We start from the raw sequence: 16,446 nt of genomic DNA on the forward strand, positions 1-16,446 counted from the left end.
TAACACTGTCAAGAAAGGTCGAAATTCCAACAGCCCCTCTGAAATTTCTTGCAGAATTGAGCGATACAAAGTTTTCAGAGGAGTATTAAAATAATATAAGGAGGACATTTATTATTCTTTCACCTAATTGTGATACATTTACCTTCTTTGGTTCTTTTCATTTCAGTTTTACTTACAGACAGAAATGTGTGCTATGCATTAGTAAGTGCTCTTCTGCTCTTGATAGGATCATTTCCATGCCTGTATTTGGTAAGCAATATGGTATATTTTTGAGTAGGATATATGTGACCTTTAGGTATGAGGGCTGTAAATAGAAATTTACTATGCATTTATTTTTTCCATTAGTATAAAGTAGGAATACATAGCTTGGTTGTATTTTCCTTTAACTTTATTTATAGAAATATTGTTTGGCTTTATTATTGGCATGAAAACATGCTACTTCAACAGATTATTGGAACATTGTCATGAAGGAAACGTTTTTTTTAAAGGTTACCCTCTGTCTCTGATCAGTAATGCATGCTACTAATACCTGCACAGTGGAAATTGGTCAGAGACTAAACCTTCATATAGGCTAACGAACACAGGATAACAACTTTACTTAAACTTAGTCTCAGCATAGTACAATGATGAGCTAATTGATCTGCACTCTAAAAGACTGAAAATCATTAAGTACTTGAAGCGATAATGTGAATTGAGCTGTATTTCGGTCAAGAGACACTATCCATGAGACAAAGCCCCTGTGGTTTGTAGCTTTGATTAGATTCTTTGTCTTCGGACATTGTTTTCTTTTAGCTCCCTGACTTCTTATGAATGTAGAATACTAATGCTAAGAGGCCATCCTAGTTAAGGTTGAAGCAAAGAGGATTTGTTTGTTTCCGGATCTTGACTGTGTTTGGCCATAGTTTTAGGTTTGAGACTAAAAAAAAAAGTAGATTTGGGTTGAGATGAAATTTCTTATATTCTCTTGAGATGCAAAAATCAAACATGTGGGCAATCCTAGAAAAATTCCATTGTTTGGAGCTGCACTTAAATCAGAACATAAATTATAAAAATAGTTTAAGATGTGGAGAAATAGACTCTGAGTATGATCATGGAGCACTGTCAGCTCTAACGTTCTGCTTGTCTGATTTTGATCTTCCCTTATGCCAACTAAGCCTTACTGAGTTAGTGGATTCACTCTTGGCTTCCTTCGAATAAATTTAACCACAACCAAGCTGCAGGGCACTGAATGGCACCGAAATCTCTTGTCACTAAAGTTAGAGGCAGGACATATAACTTCAAAAGCTGTATAATTAATGGAGTTGTACTTTGCTTTGCTTTCAACACTCTATCCTAACAAAAAACAGACTGCTGTTCATGTAGATAAGACAGAATAATAGCAACAGGTTTGGATTTCTTCTCCTGTGCAAAATTATAGTTTGGATAGTGATTTAATTCTGTGTATTACTTAGCACATTTATGATGGGAGTGTTTGTGTGTATATATGTACACACGTACCCAGGAGTTCATGCTCAGCAAATCTACAGTGCTCACTAAAGAGAAGAATATATCTGACATTTGCCTTATTGGTGAACCTTATGAAATTAATTTTAAAGGCAACGTAAATACTTCTCCACTACTTTGCTGTAGCCTTTTAATTGTCTGTCACTCCAGAATTAATAGGCATTGGGCTGTATTAGAACTCCTGTGGTCCAATATCTGAGCCATCTACTGCTGGTACTGGAAGGTACACAGTGCCTAAGATTGCAGCTCTTATATCTGTCCTGATGAAGCTGAATATCTTTACAATTAATATCAGAGCTTTAGCTAATAACAAATGGACCACAGTTTTTTTCTTTTTCTTTTCTGACTGGTCTTCTGATGAAATCATAGTAGAGCCAGCTGAAAATCATCATTATTCTAGCACTTGGCGTGGGATTTAGTGAGGTACAGCTGAAACCATTATTCAAAGAGCTTATTGTCTTCAAATACTTGGAGAACTGTTACTTCATCATGAGCAGTAGTCAATACTTCCTCTGGTCCTCTTCCTCTTAGCAAGCTTATAAGAATTTTTGGTCTTTGCTTCTTCTTTCTTCCCCCCCTTAAGTAATGAGAAACCTTTCCTACTCAGGTCTCAATCAGCCTGCACACCAATTAAGCTAATTGGCAACATATTTGATACACTCCCTAATTACAGCTGCAGAAATTTTCAGAGAACAACCTTTCTGCAATTTTTCCTTCAATCAAAAAATAAAAAGCAATAAACCACCCACAACTCTAACTATTCCCTGGTAGGACTGTTAAAATGTTTTCAGAAGAATTTGGTAAGGTGACTCCCTGACTTTCTGGTTGCTGTGGCCACTTAGTACTATTTGAGTGTTTCAGTGAGAAGGTAGACACTTCCAAAGAATTTTCTCATAGGAGAGTTTCCAATGAGTAACTCTGGGCAGGCGGTGATGTCAGGAAAGATATTACTGGAATGCATGGTATTCTGAGTACTGTAAGAGCATAAAAGCTTATAGAAGGCTCTCACAAACTAATTTAACCTAGAGCAGCCTTGGGGTTTTGCTAAGTCATGCAATTAGCCAAACCATCCCCTGGTGTGGCTTCTAATTAAATACAGAGTTCCTCCCCTCAGTTGCCCTCTTCATTTAAAGAGCAGCTCGTGCTATATGGTGACCTCTCTTACTAGTTACAATAGCTTTGAAAGGAAGATGTGTTATGTAAAAGCTGAAAATCCTGTTTATAAAGAAAGTAAGTTGTTGGTTTTTTTTTTTTATTTTTTGGTCATGGTTTAGTGGTGAGAGGAGAATTCTAACTATTTAAATTGAAGTATTAGTAATAACTGGTAATATACTACTTGCTATTATAGAAAAGAGCTGAGCTACTCTGGTCTATGAATGCAATTTACTTCATAATGTGGGTTTTTTTTCAACCTAAGTGGGGGAAAAAAGGTGCATCTTCTATTTTAATTTCATGTTTCCTGTGGATTATTGGTTTTATGCATAACCCCTTTCTATCTAGCATTATTTCAGCTGAGCTGCCTTGACTTATTTTTATCAGCCTCCAGGTGCAGTTACCAGATCTAGTCTTCTTACAAAGAAGTAATTTGTTGCCTTGGGCTTTGTGACTAGAAGGGAATAATGCTTAAGCAGGGACACACATATAGAAAGGAAGACAATGACTTCCAACACTGTTGAAATGTCAGACCATGACCTTTAAAAAGACTGAAAGAAACCAGAGGGCATAAGCCCTAAGGGATGTTTCTGCATGAACAAGGGTGGGAATTGACTATTTTTGTATCTATGAAAAAAGGTGATATATTGCTGCCTTCGGTTATGCAGCCTATGGAATTACATATGTTCCTAAACAGAGATCACATTGTGCTTTGTTGAGGAAACAAGGAGTCTTCTTTTCAGAAAGTGGAGCTGAAATTAAGTGCATATTATGGTTGTGCATCCTCTTAAACGTAAATAATTTGAAACATCCTGGCAGGATCAGTAGTTTAAAAAACAAACAAAAAAAGGCAACAACAAAGAAAACAACAGCCCTCTCCCAAAACAAAAACACAGGTACTGTGCAGATAAATCTATCTGAAATCTTTAGCTAACGTGAGAGAGAAGGGGTTTGTTTCACACCATATTTGAAATACCTGCATACAGCAGGAAAGTCTTCTCGGGAAGTTACCTGTTCCATGCTTAGAGGAGAGTGCTGGTGATGGTAATTACAGTGTGTTTCCTTGCATGGTGTCCAACTGTTCTTCAGAATTAGCTTGTAGGTCCTGATGTGGTCACAGTACAAGGCAATAGTGGATTTTAGGTGATTTAAGGAAGCAAGAGATAGAAAAATGCTAATAAAAACACTGAGATGCTCCAGGTATAAAGTATTTACTTTTTAGCTTGTATTGCAGTAACAACTAGACCGAATTTAGTTCTTTTGTGCTGAGGAAGGAACTGCGTGCACATGCAGCGGAGAAATATCAACCTGAAAAGACCAGCTATATTACTTTTTTAGCACACAATCTGCTTGCACTGCTAATTCTCATGGGGTGCTACATGCACTTTATCTGATGAACTTTTTATTAGGAACATTTCTCCTATTTCTGTACAGTGTATGAGATTCTTCACCTATTACAAGTCTCTCCTCCAAGATATTACCAAAGAATCTGATCTGTCTTCCTTCTTCAGGTGGAATAGTGAGGTATCAAAATTACTTAAGCTACGTGAAGTTCTTCACTTTCAGTGACTATGGTATTAGTAATGCTACTTGCTATTTATACAATTTAAAGCCCTCAAGTCTTAAATTTTATATGTGGCACCTCTGTGAACCATATGTAATTTGGGAGAACACTTTTAATATGTCATTTTAATGCTTTTGCTTTTCTTCACTTTCAGTGGTTTGTCTTGGTTGATTTATTCCTGGATATTTCCTAAAGTGCCAGGCAGTAAATGTCTATACATTCTGTGATTCGTTTGAGCAATTCAAACCATTTTTCAGTGGCCAGGAAAGAGGTCTTAAGTATTTGTAGACTGCATGCATAGATATGTGAAGAAGCTTAGCTTAATTTGTAAAACAAGAAATATAACGTAAATTAGATTAAGTAATCAGTACTTTTCTGTTCAGTCTTAATTATGTATTTGTTGCCTTCTAAATACAGGTTTAATCCTTATCTTTGTTATGTAATAACACAACAGTTGGTAGTGATTTGTGGATCATGGTAACTAGGCATAGAAATATTTGTTCAACTATTCATTCCATTTATCCAGTGATTTGATTATTATCCAAATAGGACAATGAGAGGTAGCTAGTATGTTCAAGAATGCTTCCCTATGAATAACTAATGTCAAGCTTTAAATGACCTGCCTTTATTACAAATGTACTAGATTAAAAAAAATTCCAGTACCTCTTTGACATGCCAGTTTAGTAGAAAGGCTGTGGATCAAATTGAGACACAGAATAGCTTTCCTATGAAAGTAATATTCAAAAAGTAGGATGGAGTTTGAGAAGAAAGGTTGGAGGCTTTAAATTTTTTTCTTTTTAACTTTTAAAGGGTAACATAATCCTTTCTTAAGGTTTTATTAGATTTTTTTTTTTTCCTTCCCTTTTGTACTGATGGGGTAAAAAAAGGAATTTCACTTTGGATTGACCTGAGAATTGTTTTTGGTTTTTGATTAGTTTATCTGGGCAGCTGAAAAATCAGTTGCTCACACAGATTTAGAGTAGAATATACCGAACTATGGCAGCAGTTCTATAAATGACCCCTACTGAATAAAATGCAGTGGCCAGTGCCTGTTCCAAATGCAACTTAAATCGGGAATCCTGCCTTTCTGCTGGTTTTCTGCTTGCAGAAAAATCCTACCATCTGTCTTGCTCTACCTGGTAGATACTGCTCTTTATTCTGTAGACATTCAATTAGAGAACTTCATCTTTTAATCTGTTTGTTACAAGCAATGATGTGAAGCGTCAGTCAATTGTACAACTGTAGAATCCATTTGGTACAGACTTAATATATACAACTTAATATGTTTGCTTGCAGTAGGATTTGCTCTTAACTACACACAAACATAGACACTAAAAATGAATTAAACTATTTCAAATGTGCATATGGATTCACATGTGCAAATATGCACTGAGACACTCATGAGGATAATTGTTTTGAATGCTCAGAAAACCAGCCTCTAAGAGCTCGCTATGACAGGGACTTCAATTTGTGCTCTTTGTAAGTGTGAAGACCTGCTTGGCAGAAAGTATATCTGTAATTTGTTTTAAATGTAGGATTATTGTTTCTGAGCTTTCAATTGAATGTTTTTCACCAGTGCTTCTGAAATCTTTTGTTCAAAGCTTCTCAGTGGGACTAGAATGCAAAACTATTCATGTCCAAGTAGCAGGGATTTTTAAGTATCCAAGATAATTGCAGGGTAGGGGAAAATAATCCTGAGCTCTTGGTGATTCTTGTGCAGCTCCCCTGCAGTCTTTATTGCTGCTGAATTTCAAACATCCTCCACATTCTCCAGGAGGAATTTTCCTGCAATTAAATAGCCAGAGTTCTCGGCTCCATGTGTCATGGCATCCTCCTCGGAGGATTCTGACTGTGACACCCAGGTACAACATTCCAATTTCTAGTCAGGCTTCAAGAAAACAAGGTATTTAGCTGAGGCAGATTTTAATATGACCTTTAGAATCTGCGAGGAGATGTGAAACTGGCTCAAAATTGACAGAACAAACTCCCAAAGAAGTGCCAAAGAAAACATTGGGGACTTTGTCAGGCAGGGGAAAAAAAAAAAAGAGTTCTAGCTTATCTTTCTATTTTTAGGTGTTTACGGAGTGTAACACTGTAGCCTCTCTATCAGTATCAGCTTATCTAGAAACCACTTTTAAATACGTATGAGGAGGAAGAGAAAGAGGATGATTTGAAAAGGTGGAATCAGTTTCTGAATAAGACTTTGGAGATTTGCATGAGCAAAGAACTTTCCCTAGATTTAGTTAAATGAGTACTAGGTAAGTTCAGGAGTTCATGCCCTTTGGAGTTTGGCTGGATAGGGAAAAAAATATTATTGGGCTATAAAATGATAATTTCAATCCTCTTAACTCTTCTGTCTATTACACTTTGAGAAAGTTGAGAGAATAGCACACTGGTTTATTTCCAGAACAAGAACAGAAAGAATTTTAAAGATACAGTAATATGCCATGTATCTGTAAAATATGTTTCATTACAAAATAAACTGTCAAATTGCAAACTGGCTTTGTTTTTTAAAAATAATAATAACTCACAGCCCTGTAGAACAGTAAGTCAGACTTTCAAAGGTATTTTAAGTCTGAAAAGATGCATATGATGCATTATTGAATATTTAAAAGTACTTGACCTGGTTAGTGAGTTGCAGTGAAATTCTACTTGTGTCTTTACAGTCTAAATACAGTTGAAAAATTAACTCCTAAGTAAATAAATGAGCACTCTCCAAAGAATCATGATCTGTTGTGTGTTTCTCTTGCACTGGAAAATCAGAGAAACAGTCTCTCTCAGAAAGGTTTGGGGGTTCGCCATGCTAACCTATTATTGCAACAGTGTGGTTGACTTAGCTGTGCCTGGGCTAAGGCAAGGGCAAGCAACGAGCTTCACATTTGTGATCGACCAAGGGCTTGAAACTGATGCAGGTTTCTGCATCGTGATGACTCCAGGAGCTACTAGACAATCTGGAATGATCCAGCACTCCCCTGCCACCAGAAGGAATTGGTCCCACTCTCCAACAGTGGGGCTCTGGCATGTAACCCTGCCCTGCTGTACGCGCTCTTGGCACCTCAGCCAGCCTCTTACTGAGCCAATACAATGTGCTAATTCATCAGAAAATGAGCCAGGAAAAAGTAGATTATTTCTGCTGATGAGCTGAGTCATCTCAGCTGAAAGAAGAGATGACCACCCAATTTGGCTAGTGGGGAGAGCATGATTTTGCACCTGGGAGGAAGCAAAAGAGGAATGAGAAGAGAGGAGCCACTTAGCAGCAAGTTTTAGACTGGATGATCTCTTCTGCTCAGTTATGATCTGGGAGTGGATTATCCTGGATACTCCTGGGGATGATAAAGCAGCTGAGGTATAGCTAGCTTCACACACAGCTGCTTTAGTTAGCTCTCTAAAACTTTCTTTAGAAAAAAGTACATATTCATTTTTCCTCTCTGGCAGAGAGAGAGAGACAAGATACCATGCCTGATGCTATTAGAGATAGCTGAGCATCTGTGAGCATGCTACAGGCCTGCTACAAGTTTGATGTCGTTCAATGGTCAGAATAAGACTCCTGAAAAACTGCATGGTTAATTATTCTGATGTTTGTGTGCCTTTTTTTTAGGCAAATTCTTTTTCTGAGAGACCTTAGCTTCCTACTTAGTTGACAAGAAGGCGAAAAGGATCAGGAAAGTGTCAGAGTTACAGATGTGCCTTGTAGCAAAGAGAGAAAACTTCATGCCAAGGATGAAGACCTCGCGATTCAGAAGCTCATAAGAACATGTCAAGAAGGTTCTTACTCATCTCCATTAATGAGTATAGCCTTTGTATTTGGGGAAGGCTGGTGAGATATCTTGGTGGCTGCTGACAGATTTGGACTGTACATGTTATTTTAGAACAGCTTTTCAGGACAGGAATTAAACCTTTGTTTCCTGAATCTTCTAAGCAGGAGGATGCTATGGATTCAGGACACTGTGCATTCCCATGTTCATAGTGTGTCTATACCAGAGCCTATAGCAAAGAATAGACATACTCAAGAAGCAGTGTTAATTAGCTCTGGCTGTGCTCCACGCTACCAAAGTCAGATTCTTTCTTGTATCTGTGCTTGTGTGTGTACATGTGTGTATATACATATATATATTCCATGGTGCCCTCCAATTTATAGACTTTTCAGGTACAAATGCCCATCAATATCTTCACTTCCTTCTGAGAACACACTCAAATATTTTAAAGTTGCACTTTCTTTAATGAAGGTAAAATGGGTATGTATTTAGTGAAATATTGCTAGTTCTATTGACGTTCCTGGAAATTTACTGCATATACCAGCATTATGGTGTTATTTAAATATGACTTAAAAAAAAAAAAAGAAAAATCTTTTTATCTTGTTAGTGAATGTAGCAATAGAAGATCAATATTGTAATTGTTGGTTGTATAAATTAGGCACAGAGCCTACAGCAAGATGTAGAGGCATGATATGGATTAACAACTTTAAAATTAATTTTAAAAAAACTTACTCTGGAGGGGGAGAATGATCAGCCAGCAGCCACAAACGCTTTTGTGCTGCAGTTCACATTCCACTGGAATTGGATTAGGGTATATAGACATGGCTTGTCTCATAAAAGGCCGGCAGCAGAAACTGGCCTATTACTTTTGCTGAGTCAGGTGTTAATTTAATGCTTAGTATTTTTCTCCTCCCATCAATAATGGCCTGGTAGCAGAACTACAGCCTCTACACAGTCCCTAGCATCCTCGCAGAAAAAGAAGGGGGAATTTTGCAGACGTTTGAGGCAGAATCTGATCAACTTCTGATTGTCTGAATAGAATCTGTTTAAGCAGTATAAGGCTGTTCCACGCCCGGTCCTGTATTTCTGTCTCTGTCATGAGGCATTTGACAATTGATGTTGGACTCCTTGCACTCTGCACTCCCCCACTACCCAGCCTTACTTTCCTTTTATTGGCTCCTAAACATAATTACACTAGAAACAGTATTTAAGTCAAGATATTCCTGGCAAGAACTTCAGCTTTCTAAGTTTGTGTGTTTTTTTGGGTTCGGGGTGTGTGTTTGTGTTTGTTTTTGTTTTTTACATCTTTGAAATCTTCATTATTTCTTTCTTCCTCTGCAAGTAGAGGCATAGGAGGGGCGGGGGGGGGACAGAAAGGGAGACACAAACTGTTGCCATTGAAAGCCTGAGAAATCTTTCAGTACGTTACAATGCTGAAGCCCTTGTCTCTTAGTTCTTTCACCATTAGGGTGCCTTGAGCCATAAATGGATAGCACCTAGCCTGGTACTATTTTCATTAGAGAGAGATTGTCTTTTTATGGTTCATTAAATAAATGCATCAAAATTGCAAAAAAGGCCAAGAGATGGCGTCTGCCAAGATGGCCCAGTGAGTTAGTGATGAAGGCTCACTCTTTGCTGTAAGCAATGACACACTCAAGGGAGTGATGCATCTTATCATGTCTAGTACCTTTTACTCCTTGCATCATATGCAGTTGATGGATTGGGGACAGCCCTCTGTGTGATTATTGATGTTTTGCATCTGGAGTGTCAGAAAAATTTTCCTAGCCACTCTTTCCCTATCCCCCAGTAGTTAACATGACTGTGGGTTGGTGGTTTGTTTTTTTTTTTTTCCTCCCTGTTTTTCTTGCTATAAACTTTGTGGTGCCCATCACTGCTTTGCCCTTTCATGTTCAGGCTGACATCAGATCTTGTGTGAAACAGTGCCATATCCTTTTATCTTAATACTATTCTCTGTAATTATTACTTTGCTGCCTTTTCAGGTGGGAACTTGCCTTTGTTATATGATCTTTCTCTGATCATTTTTGTATCACTTGGTAATATAAAGGTGTATGTGTTCCTCTGCGGCCCTTTTATTTAAATGATTTCTTTATCTGTCTGTCAATGTGAATAATAAAATAACTTCAGGATTGTTCCTCTCTCTCCTAATGAATGATGAGGTGTAGTCTGACCTGACATCAATGATTAATTTACAAAAGTTTCTTCAAACTTCAGTAAAATGGGATATTCAAAGAAAATATTGTGTCATCAGACTATAATGCTGTTGTCAAAAAGACCTTATCTGACTGATAATCAGACCCATTACGGCAACTGGAATTCCTGGATTGATACAGCAACTGGGAGTACAATCTGCATCCGTGAGTGTATATCAAGGATGAGCACTTATAAACCCATCAAGTCAAATAACAGAATTAAAGTATGAAAAGTGGAGGATGAGTATATGATCTTTAATGATCGTTGGAGTCATGCACATAAGGTTATGCATGCCAAGATCAGATGCCTGCCCTCACTCCAGACATGGAGGCACGGAAATCCTTTGATGTCATGATTCAACTTTCAGAGTTAGCGTTTATTGCAGTCCTCAAGGAGTTCCTGACAGGCAGACTTGTGAAATTGATAGATTCATTTTGGTTTCAGTTTATTGCCCTGCTTTTGAAGCATCAGTTCTATGAAACTGATGAACTGTCTGGCATGAGTTCAGAAACTCATGCTAAGACTGAGGATTGTTCCTGTGGTGCCAGTTGCTTTGTCTGGTGGAGCAAGAGCTCGCTTTCTAGAAGACCATTTTCTGAATGTTTGTGACTTCTAAATTTTCCTGTAAAATCAAACTTAGAATTCCTGTGTGAAAGATTTTGTGGAGAGACCATATGATATAAGTCGTGGTCTAGTAACATCCCACTGACAACATAAATTACACTGTCATGGTCACAGTGGTTGAATGGTCTAATCACACACTTGACAGTGTGTACTTGCTCTGGGATACAGTGATAGTAGGTACAAAGTGTATCATCCAGATTTACAGCCCCCCTTAGGTAAAATCAGAAGCTTCAGTGAGAGTCCTTGAAACCCTTGAGTGATGATTCTTTGAGGTGGGCCAAATGGTACACCACTAAAGATGGAGTAGATTTCTTAATTGAGGATTGCTCTGCAGATTTATTTCTTGTTTTCTGATTCAGCATTGTATTTGGAGACCCTTCTGGGATAAATTTCATACTGTATTTCATTAGGAGGTTTTCTTCCTTTCCCACTCAGGTCATAGGAACTTCTTTGTGGAGTTAATAGAGAAATTGCAAGATGGACTACAAGATTGCTCGAGAGGAGCAATTTAGCAAGATTGATAACACAGAAGCAAAAGTGGTTAAGACATGCTTTGATGGGCAGGCTGTAACATTGCCTCTTGCAAAGGAGTCCAGCCTCTGTTTCAGCAAGGCCTTAACTGACTTGTTTTTCTGCACAGGAATATTCTCATGAAGTTAAAGCATATTGTGTCAGAGTACTTCTTTCCTTGCAGGACTCGGCAATTAAAAATTCTTTCTGTTTCTGACTGCAGTAGCAATGCTTGATAGTCTTCATAAAAAGAATGGTTTGCAAGTGTGTATTCCTCTTAGAAATGATAGTACAAATGATTTGTCTGCATCTGTGCAAAGTTTAATTTGCTTTATTCAGCATCTACTTTGTGACTGTCACTTAATGTATGTTGCACTCTCTAACAATACTCCAACTTCTTTAAAATTCTCTTAAAAGAAATGAGGAGTGACTTTTTACAAAGAAGCTCTTCTACATAGTCTGTGGCCTTGATGTTCCAAGTAATCTTTCCCTTGCTTTATAACAAGCTCCACACAGACATGCAGAGCTGGAACAAGAGTTGTAATAACTTGGCGAAAGGGGGAGATGTTGGCAGGTTGGGAACAGCATTGTTCTCGGAGAAGAATGATAATTTCCTAAGGATGAAACAGTTACAGGGAATGTTATAAAGTAAAGCAGGCAGAGCAGTCTGAAGTGCTAATAAGGAAAGGATTTAAAAAGAAATAGGTGACTTTTGGCTTTGAAGCCATTTTTCTTTTTAATTTGCTACAGATAAATGCATGACTCTTGGGTTCCAGGGTTCTATTTTTGTTTTGCTATTTGTGACACATTGATTTAGCCTTATCGCTGTTCTGTTGGTACTTGCCCTTTAGAATGATGGTGTTTGTTACTGAAAGCATGAGATTTTTGGGGGAACTGTTCTCTAATGGTGTGACAACACTAGGAGGAAAGATTAGAGTTCCTGCTGCCAGATAGGCTGAATTCTTTTATTTCTGTACTGGTATGGAAGATAGATGCTGATATTCCTCTTGCAAGCAAGCAGGCAAAGAATGATGGGAAATCAGTGCTCCAGTGTGAATAGTGATAGTAATGCATCAGTTGTTATTTCAGCCTTATGTGTTACACAGCTGTGTAGAGAATAATGTGATCACTGACCATTTTTACATATAATAATGCCTTCATAAGAAAATACTTAGTTGTATTGGGTTTATGTGGCAAGGTTTTGGTAGCAGGGGGGCTACAGGGGTGGCTTCTGTGAGAAGCTGCCAGAAGCTTCCCCCATGTCCGATAGAGCCAATGCCAGCCAGCTCCAAGTTGGACTCGCCGCTGGCCAAGGCCGAGCCGATCAGCGACGGTGGCAGCGCCTCTGGGATAACAGATTTAAGAAAGGGAAAAAAGTTACTGCACAGCAGCAATTGCAGCCAGAGTGTGGAGTAAGAATATGTGAGAGAAACAACTCTGCAGACACCAAGGTCAGTAAAGAAGGAGGTGCTGCAGGTGCTGGAGCAGAGATTCCCTCTGCAGCCCATGGAGGTCCACGGGGGAGCAGATATCCACCTGCAGCCTGTGGAGGACCCCATGCCGGAGCAGGTGGGTGCACCTGAAGGAGGCTGTGACCCTGTGGGAAGCCAGCACTGGAGCAGGCTCCTGGCAGGACCTGTGGCCCCACGGAGAGAGGAGCCCATGCTGGAGCAGGTTTGCTGGCAGGACTTGTGAACCCACGGGGGACCCACGCTGGAGCAGTCTGTTCCTGAAGGACTGCACCCCGTGGCAGGGACCCACGCTGGAGCAGTTTGTGAAGAACTGCAGCCTGTGGGAAGGACTCACATTGGAGATGTTTGTGGAGGACTGTGTCCTGTGGGAGGGACCCCATGCTGGAGCAGGAGAAGAGTGTGAGTCCTCCTCCCCCTGAGGAGGAAGGAGTGGCAGAAACAATGTGTGATGAACTGACCACAACCCCCAATCCCTGTCCCCCTGTGCCACTTGGGGGAAGGAGGTAGAGAAAATTGGGAGTAAAGTTAAGCCTGGGAAGAAGGGAGGGGTGGGAGGAAGGTGTTTTTAAGATTTGGTTTTATTTCTCATTACCCTACTCTGATTTGACTGGTAATAAATTAATTTTTTTTTTCCCTAAGTCAAGTCTGTTTTGCCTGTGACAGTAATTGCTGAGTGATCTCCCTGTCCTTATGTCAACCCATGAGCCTTTCATTGTATTTTCTCTCCTCTGTCCAGTTGAGGAGGGGAGTGATAGAGCAGCTTTGGTGGGCACCTGGCATCCAGCCAGGGTCAACCCACCACATTAGTTGTAAGAAATAGGTCATATTCGGGATAGGAAAACTTACCTGTTGCACTCTTCGTGTGAAGTGTAGGCAGGAGCTCACCATCACACTGTATCTCTGTGCTAGGGATGTGATGGCTCACCTTCCTCTGTTACCTGTTTGTGGCAGAGATTTTGAACAAGAGTTTTCTTTTTTTGGTTGATATGACAAAGTAGTGGAAGACTACAGGAAAATCCGGCTGATTTAGTCCTCAACCCCCCTTACATTTTCAGGTTTTATCAAAAAATCGCTGTTGAAAATCTTTTTGAAATGTTCATATCGAATATTGACTACAGAGAGGAATTAGTGATTTATGACTGGTTTCTAGCCCTGAATGCATGCTGGCTTTACAGCTTTTGGTAAATCCCATCACTATTTTGGCATCAATTTCCAGTTCTTAAAATCTTATCTATTAACTTGAATTGTAGATTCTTTCAGGCAAACACTGCTCCTTCTGATGAAGTCTGATTTTGGTTAAGGCTTCTGGTCGCAGAAGTAATGAAGATGTAATAATATAATTAAATTCCCAGAATCAATGCTAAAATGAGATGCTAACTAGGGAAGAAAGCTAGCCTGTCCAACCAGATACCAAGTGGTTCACTTTTGGATGCGTATAACGTAGTGTAACCTAACAGAAAATTAATCTTGCGGCTTCTGGTTTAATTTGTCAGGGAATAACTCCAGCATGCAATTTTCAATGTGGATATCTGTGGGATAGATTCTTGTGTTTATGGCATCAAGTCATTAAAATACTTTCCTGACTCTGTGTTCCTGCACGGATTAGGTGTGTGGCTGTATGAAAATGGTTTCGAAGAAAATCATCTCCAGTAAGATTCTGGGTGGGTTTGCAGGTTTTTGATCATGTGGTGCAGTGTGTTTCTTCCTGTGGGTTTCATTTGTTGCCCTCCAGTGCATCTGAGCTATCAATGTTCTTTACAGCCTATTGCGCTGTGCTGTTCTGTATCTACAGTGCTCCCTCCCTCTGGACTTCTGTTGAGCACCACTGCAAAGTGTAACCAATGAACAACTTCATTGCTTTTAAACAAGCAAAATGAGCAACTGCCACAAAGCCTGTATTGCCTTTCTGTCTGAGATCAAAACCTCCCATCAGTTTGTCACTGTGTGTATGCTATAAAGCATAGCACTTAATCAAAAGCTTGAAAATGCAGTGCTAATTGTTTTAAGCAAATTGAAGCTGCTGCAAGGCTGGCAAAAGAGGGAACGCAGTAAGTCGTCCTTGGAAAGCTCCAGTTTTGTCTATTCACATGTAAGGGCTGCACAGAAGGATGCTTGAACCTAAGGAAGGAACATGACAAGCAACCAACAAATTCTATAAGATGGTAATTATCCTACTCAGATATTCATGTAACACAGTGTTAATTGACTCCGTCAGTAGTAAGTGACATATACTGCCAGAGTAGATAGATCATCCTCCTCTTAAGAACTGACTGAGAAACACCTGGGATGGTATTCACTATGTTTATAGCTTAGCTTTAAACTGCCTCACTTTTGAGCATTAACAGATTCAGCCACTCAACTAGATTAAGACTGAAACGTCTTAATTTTCCAAAAGTGAGCATGAAGTTTTATTGGAACAGACATCCTTGTGACATTAGTTTCCAGATCTGGAAATAGATCACACTACCAGATTTTTTTTTTTCCTAGAGATTTTGGCTAAAAAAAAATTCCAATACATAACAAACCTAGGAGAGCAAAAGTGTTCAGAATATTCAAGGAGAACAGCTGAAACTAACTAAAAAGGTAAAATTTCTGGCCAGACTGAAAAGAACCACTTATCTCAATCCCCAAGATGCAGCAGCAAACTTCATCTATTGCATTACCAGTCTGAGCTTGCAGCTGGTAAGGCAATTTTCTGAAGAAGTTGTTTCCTTCAATCTACAAGAAAAAGGCAATTTTTTTTTTTTTTTAAATAGTAGCATTATATAATTGATTGGAAGAGTGTTTTATTTCTCATGAATGCTGGATGATCGTGGATTGAATAGTTTTAAAAATAAAGTAACTGTTAGGGCAATGAAATCCCAAGGATCTGGCAATATAGAATGAAGTTAGTGGTCTGGCAGATTTCTTCAATTTTCTGAAGCCATGGTCAATAACTTTGCAGTAAAACTGAGCTATGGATAGTGTTTTTGTCATTGACTGAGAGCTGCTGTTACATGATATTAAAGAAATAAAGATTTAAGATTTTTAGCCAGACTGCAATACAAAATTAATAGCCTAATGAAGAAAGCAGTATGACCTTTTGGAAGGTAAATGCAGCATGTTTACAATGTCATGTTCAGGGATATATCATATGCGCAAGCTTTGGCTGTGCGGAAGAGACTGAATATGCTGCCTTTTTCTCGGATTTTTTCAAATTCACTGACCTGCAAAGAATTTGCTTCTTCCATCAATGACAAGTATTTTTTAAACAGTGTCAGTCAGGGGAAGATTTACTAAAGAGAGAGGAAAGAAAACTACCCTACTACAGCATTTCTTCCCAGGTGGCCACTGATTGAAATCCTCAACAAACCATTCACAGCATGAGAGGTCAAATACAGACGTAGTTGTAAGGGATTGAGAAATAATAGCTCCTGGCATAAGCACAGCATCAAAATTAGATTTTATTGGTTTGCTTCAAACTGTTGGGGATCATCTCCTGAATTCAGAATGCTGTAACACCACTCTGCAGTTACAGTAGATTGTCTTCACCAGACCTTGCAGTGAAGCAGTTTACTCCAGTTGCGGGTCAGCCCCTTGAGATTCAGTAGCGCTGTGAGGCATCGCTTGCTGTGGTCCTCTGGAAGAATCTGTTTTTTTTTCCTCTGCAATGTCT

General features: G+C 39.0%; 1 protein-coding gene across 1 annotated transcript in view; it reads left to right on the top strand.

Moving 5' to 3' along the window:
* Positions 1–2,686: 2,686 nt before the first annotated feature.
* Positions 2,687–16,446, top strand: part of LOC127022938 (transmembrane protein 132D-like) — a 223,740-nt gene continuing 209,980 nt past the window's right edge. The window contains 1 exon segment of the mRNA XM_050906804.1: positions 2,687–2,733. Within this exon segment, the coding sequence (XP_050762761.1) occupies positions 2,694–2,733 (40 nt within the window). The 5' untranslated portion in view covers positions 2,687–2,693.

The sequence above is a fragment of the Gymnogyps californianus genome, chromosome 16 (assembly GCF_018139145.2).
Source record: "Gymnogyps californianus isolate 813 chromosome 16, ASM1813914v2, whole genome shotgun sequence".
Lineage (NCBI taxonomy): Eukaryota > Metazoa > Chordata > Aves > Accipitriformes > Cathartidae > Gymnogyps > Gymnogyps californianus.